General features: G+C 34.3%; 1 protein-coding gene across 2 annotated transcripts; it reads left to right on the plus strand.

Annotated features, from left to right (window-relative positions):
• The first annotated feature begins 584 nt into the window (after positions 1 to 584).
• On the plus strand, positions 585 to 4,847 carry LOC118040269 (uncharacterized). 2 transcript variants are annotated; one of them, XM_035047164.2, is made up of 9 exons: positions 585 to 743; positions 1,040 to 1,066; positions 1,228 to 1,344; positions 1,674 to 1,920; positions 2,160 to 2,222; positions 2,586 to 2,678; positions 2,798 to 2,896; positions 3,026 to 3,118; positions 3,468 to 4,847. In XM_035047164.2, the coding sequence occupies exons 1-9, from the start codon at positions 685 to 687 to the stop codon at positions 4,449 to 4,451; spliced, it is 1,782 nt and encodes a 593-aa protein (XP_034903055.1). In that variant the 5' UTR covers positions 585 to 684; the 3' UTR covers positions 4,452 to 4,847. The 2 variants fall into 2 exon arrangements, with proteins under 2 accessions (XP_034903055.1, XP_034903056.1); XM_035047165.2 differs by lacking the exons at positions 585 to 743; positions 1,040 to 1,066 and adding an exon at positions 1,111 to 1,133.
• Positions 4,848 to 5,701: the final 854 nt, after the last annotated feature.

The raw sequence follows: 5,701 nt of genomic DNA on the forward strand, positions 1-5,701 counted from the left end.
TTTATTTGTTTTGAATGGCCTGGATGTTGCTTGATCATTAGGCATTGGCCATGTAAAACACAATACATAAACATTCTGTTACAATATAAAACCTTCCATTCTAACAAGGTTTTTTTTAGAAGTATTTAAAAACAAAGCGTTTTTTTTTTTTTTGAGAATATTATTTAAACACAAATTGCACTAACAGCAAAATTCAATCGAATCGAGTCTCATTTCTTTCTTTTCCAAACAGAGCGCTATGGACTCCTGAATCTAGGTAGAATTCAGACATGTCTTCCGTACGTAAGAATGTACACACACACATTTGTACTTGAGTAACATGTCATGTCCATATTTTGGGTCCTGCTGCGAGTAAACATCTAGCGACACTCGCCAAGTCTATGAGAAAATTTGATCAGAGGACACGTTTCAGTTTTTTTTTTTTTTTCAAAAAGAAGCAAGTATAAAGTTCCTGCCCACTCAAGCGAGTAAGGAATCTGAAGATAACACACAAATTAAGGACATACTTGTCATTTCGTGAATCAAATAGCTCTAGTGCTAGAAAAAACGACTTCTTCCCACTTTCCACTTCATTTCTTTATTACTTGCTTCCACATTGGTTCTTTATTAGTAAAATTCTGAACAAACAAAACTTTAGTAGAGATTAATTAAGCTGAGAAAATATTCTCAAAGAGTTCAGAGTTCATGATGGGTTTTGTGGGAATTGTAAAATTTGTGGTGAAATGCCTTGATATTGTTGCCTGGTATGAAAATAAGTGTATCTCTACTCATAATCGCCTTGTTGTACGTACAATAGTACTGAAAATCTCCTCCTGTAATGTGGTTTTTAAGTTTGATTCGAAGTTCTTAGATCTTTTTGTTTCTTTTAACTAATAGAAGTCTCAGTTCATATTTTCTGATTAATCATGAGCAATGCTTGATTTTAAGCATTTTATTTTGTCCCAATGATTAATTAAGAAAGTCTTGTTTTGTTTTGCTTTGCTTTGTGCATGTGTTTTCAAGATTTTGATGATCATTTGTTTCTTTTCTATGGTCGCAGGCCTGTATTTGGTTTGGGTTATCCTTTGTAAGCCTCGCTCTCTTTGTTTGACTTCGTTTCCTGTTAATGACTCGCGATTTCTAATGATGATTCAGTTATGTTATCCAGAATGTAAAATCGGTATTTATTTACCCAAGAAGTTATGAGTCATCACAAATCATCCGTTCTTGTTTTCTGAATGTCAACAGATGTGCTTCCATTCAAGCGATCGAGACTAATTCAAACTTAGACACCAAGAAACTGATCGCTTATTGGGTCTCCGTTTCTGTGGTTTTGCTCTTTGAACGTGCTTTTCAGCTTGAATGGTAATTTACTATACTTTCTGCATTTTACATCATTTAGCTCTGTTTTCGTACTCAATTGAAACGAATGAAAACACAATCTCTTTGGAGTCAAAACAATTTCTGTAGCTTCTGATCTACGGGAATTTTTCCTTGTGTTTTGTAATTACTCTGAGCACGCACAATTGTTGGAAGTTTATATGTTCAAGATGATTTTGGACTTTGGTGCAAATTGTAGAAATGGGGAATTTTGTTGTGTGGTATTTAATTAGGACAACAGGTAGTACCTTACTGTTGATTTCTCTTACCTCAATCTCTATTTTCCCCTCTCTCTTTCTATATTTATATGTCAGGCTAACCTTCTGGCCATACATTAAGCTAATGATTGTCGGCTGCTTGGTTCTGCCTGACTTTGATGGTTCCCTTTGTATCTATCAACACCTTGTTCATCCATGTCTATCCATGGACCTAAGAATCATCATCTGCCAGTTCAAAAAGCTTGAGGCGTTGTTTTTCAAGAAAGGTGATTTTCTTGTTGAGGTGGAGAGATATGTGAAGGAAAATGGAATTGATGCTTTGGAGAATCTCATAGCTTCCACGGTACATATACTTCATGGAAACAATACCTATGAAAATCTTTTGATATATACATGAAATTAATTGGATTGATTTAATTTTGATATTCTTATTATATGCATAAAATCTAATGCATGCTATGGTTGGGTTGAATCAGGGTTATAATAAAATTAGGTTTATAGATGCTATCTATATAGTTTTGGTATAAAAAGTATGTCTTCTCATCTTCACTGCCCTCCCAAACACCTGCCTCTTTCTTCCAGAAAAGGAGTGCAAAGCCTGATGTTGCTGTGAATGAGATCAAGGCAGTTGCAGCAGAGGATAGGGTAAGGCCACTAATTTCACTTGCATATTGTTTATGGATCCTTATATTACTTGTTCAAGTCAAATGAATGTGAAAACACACCTAACCAATGGTAGTAGGAAAGGTCTTGATAATGTGAGCTCGATCATTGCAGCAACCGCATGCATCACTCATATTTCCTTCTATTCATTTGATTGATTTATGTATTTGTGAAAAGAAGTCCAACTTATGAACTAATTCTATATTCTTGTAGAAGAGTGGTTGTTAAGTGTCATGTTGTCGAAGTACTGGTTTTTATTTTTTGGCAATCAAATTAACTGATTTCAACCATATGAAATGAAAAGAGAAAAAAAAAAAAACTTTATCAAGCTTTTGATTCATGCAGCTGAAGTTCGAGCCACCAAATCTTCAAGTTCCACTCAATGACAGTAGTGCTGCCAAAATAACAGAGAAAATAGAAGTTGCATCAACCAAGCAGGTAATTTTATTCAACAGTTGGAATTATTGGCACTTTTAAAAAAAAAAGTATACCCGCGATTTTGAACTGCAAAATTTGTACTGCCAAATGATAAATTTGATTTTCTTTGATTAATGCAGCTAAAGTTGGAACAACCTAAACTTCTGGTTCGATTAAACGATAACGATAGCAATGCAGTGGAAATAACAGAGGAAAAAGAAGTTGCATCAACAACGCAGGTTATTTAAATAACAGTTGAAATTTTCAGGGTTTAAAGAAAAAGTCTACCTTTGATCTTGGAAATAGTATTATGAACTGTGAAATGTTACTGCCTAATGCGAAATTGGAATATCTTTTGATCCATGCAGTTAAAGTTTGAACAACCTAAACTTCCAGTTCTACCCAGAGACAGTAATGCTGTGGAAATAACAGAGAAAAAAGAAGTCTCATCAACCAAGCAGGTAACCAATTTATTCAAAAGTTGGAGATAGTAGTATGAACTGTGAAATGTTGGTGCCTAATTACAAATTTGAACATCCAAAAATATGTGGGAAAGAACGAAGAGCTTGTCTGGACCCAGAATTATAAAATACTGTTCTTCCACCCAAACAATCTAAAACTTCAAGAACTTGTGTTATTTTATAAAATTTTCAAAATTTCTGTTCTGTGGATCACAAATTTCCTTCCGTTCCCTTCCCCTCTATGATTGTGAAATTTTTGCCTTTCTTTATTGGTTTCTCATCATTCAATGCCCTCGTTACCATGTGCATTTATCCATCTTTTAAGCATTTATATTTACTGCCTTTGCAGGTTAGACAAATAGAACCAAACATTGGTCAGACAGAAAACAGAACATTTCAGCCCCTGGAGAACATAAATACAGCAGCAGCAGCAATAGGAGGCAGAGATCTTTACGAGATACTACCTCCTGAGAAAGTCCAAAAGGTATGGACTTGTGCTTTATGTCAAGTAACAGCCCAAAGTGAGACAGTTCTTAATTCACATCTGCAAGGGAAACGACACAAGGTAGCTCGTGAACAGTTAAAAGTCAAGAAACAGACACCAAAAGGTGAGGTTTCCTCTGCTTCAGTGGGAAAGAAATCAAATGTTACCACGGCAACCGCAACGATTGGTGTTAGAGATCATACTGGCATATTATCTCCTAAGAATTGCCAAAACGTTCGGACTTGTCTTATATGCCAGGTAACGCTTAAAAGTCAGACAGACATTAACTCACATCTTCAAGGAAAACAACACAAGCAAGCTCGTGCGCTGCTGAACTCCAAGAACCAGGCATCACATAGCAATGCTTCTTCTGCTTCAGTGGGAAAGAAAACTAATTTTCCTGAAAACAAGCCAGAGAAGTGTACAATCAGCAATAATACTGCACCTGAAAATAGAATACATGAAGCGAAGAAGCAAGGCAAGCAAGAGAACCCGATGAAGAGCCCATTTGTTGAGATAAGAAATTCCAAGTGGCGGTGTACAATCTGCAATGTAAGTTGCACCAGTGAGGGAGACATGGCCTGTCATCTTAAAGGGAATAAGCACTTGGATGTTAGCATTTCCAAGTGGCAGTGCACCATTTGTAATGTAAATTGCACCAGCGAGGTAGACTTGGCCTGTCATCTTAAAGGAAATAAGCACTTGGATGTCAGCATTTCCAGGTGGCAGTGCACCATTTGTAATGTAAATTGCACCAGTGAGGGAGACATCCACTGTCACCTTAATGGGAATAAGCACTTGGCTAGGATGCGAGAATTGGATGGTCTTGGAGGCAGTCGGCATGCCTGAGTCACTGAATATGTTCATATCATCATTGTAGAACATCTATATGTGGAGGTTAAGGTGGCTTCGAGAATCTAAGATACCTGTAGATTAATCAATTACTTGGATTTTGTCTCCCATCTGTATCCTTGAATTCTAGCTATACAGGCTAACTTCTCAAGGTAAGCACGTGATGGTACAAGGTTAAATGATATTTTTCCTCCGTCAATGGTACTCGATGCAGCTTTATTGAATGGCGTGTCTCGTGGCCCAACAAGATCAAATTGAAGGCAAAAACTTGATGGGCATATGTAGGCAAGCATTTGAATTTGCTAATTTCAACGTTAAGGGCAAGGTTGTCAATTTTATTTCGGTAGGTGTTTTGTTTTTTCAATTGGAATAGAATGTTTTAGCTTTAGAGTGTTTCGGGGTTGTATTGTTAATATATATATATATATATATTCAACAAATATAATTTAAATTCAAGATAAATTAATTATAAATTATGCAATACAAACACAATGCCAAATAAATATAATTTTAAAATTTAAAATATTTTTAAATAGTTAAGATTAAATAGATCTTTAACTTAAAGTAATTTAACTTAAATAAAATATCAAAATATTATGAAAGTAAAATGTTTTAACAAAAATATTTTAAATATAAAGTTAGGTCAATGTTATCAAGTGACTAATGAAATTTAAAGCATCCCTTGTTTTGCTTAAATTCCTACAAAGTATAAACATGAAAAAAAAACATGAATATAAACTATATATATTAGTGATAAATCTAATTTTAAAAAATTAATATCATTGTTAATGAAAATAGTAATAATAATTTTCAATATTATTAGTAATATCATTGCTATTGAAAATAGTAATGAAAAAAAGCTTTTTATGATCGGGTGGTTTAATTAATGAATTTGAGTAGAGTTCAATTTGATTCAATGGTTTTTCAAGAGCGGAACGGAACATGTGGAATGAAACCGGAACGTTTCGGGCGGAATTTAGCCGAAAAATCCAGAACGGACCGAGATTTATAATGAGATGAAATTTGTTCCGTTTTGTTCCGTTTTTTGAATTGGTATGGAATATTTCGGCCATTCCGGACGGAACGGAACGGAATTGACAACCTTGGTTAAGGGTGTTTAGCATTGAGATTAAATCTGTTTTTTTTTTTTTAATTAAAATTAATTTTTTTTTGTTTTGAATTTTGTTTAAATGTTTTTTAATTGAGTTAATATCAAAAATAAATTTTTTTTAAAAAAATATTATTTT

This window comes from Populus alba, chromosome 1, assembly GCF_005239225.2.
Source record: "Populus alba chromosome 1, ASM523922v2, whole genome shotgun sequence".
Classification (NCBI taxonomy): Eukaryota; Viridiplantae; Streptophyta; class Magnoliopsida; order Malpighiales; family Salicaceae; genus Populus; species Populus alba.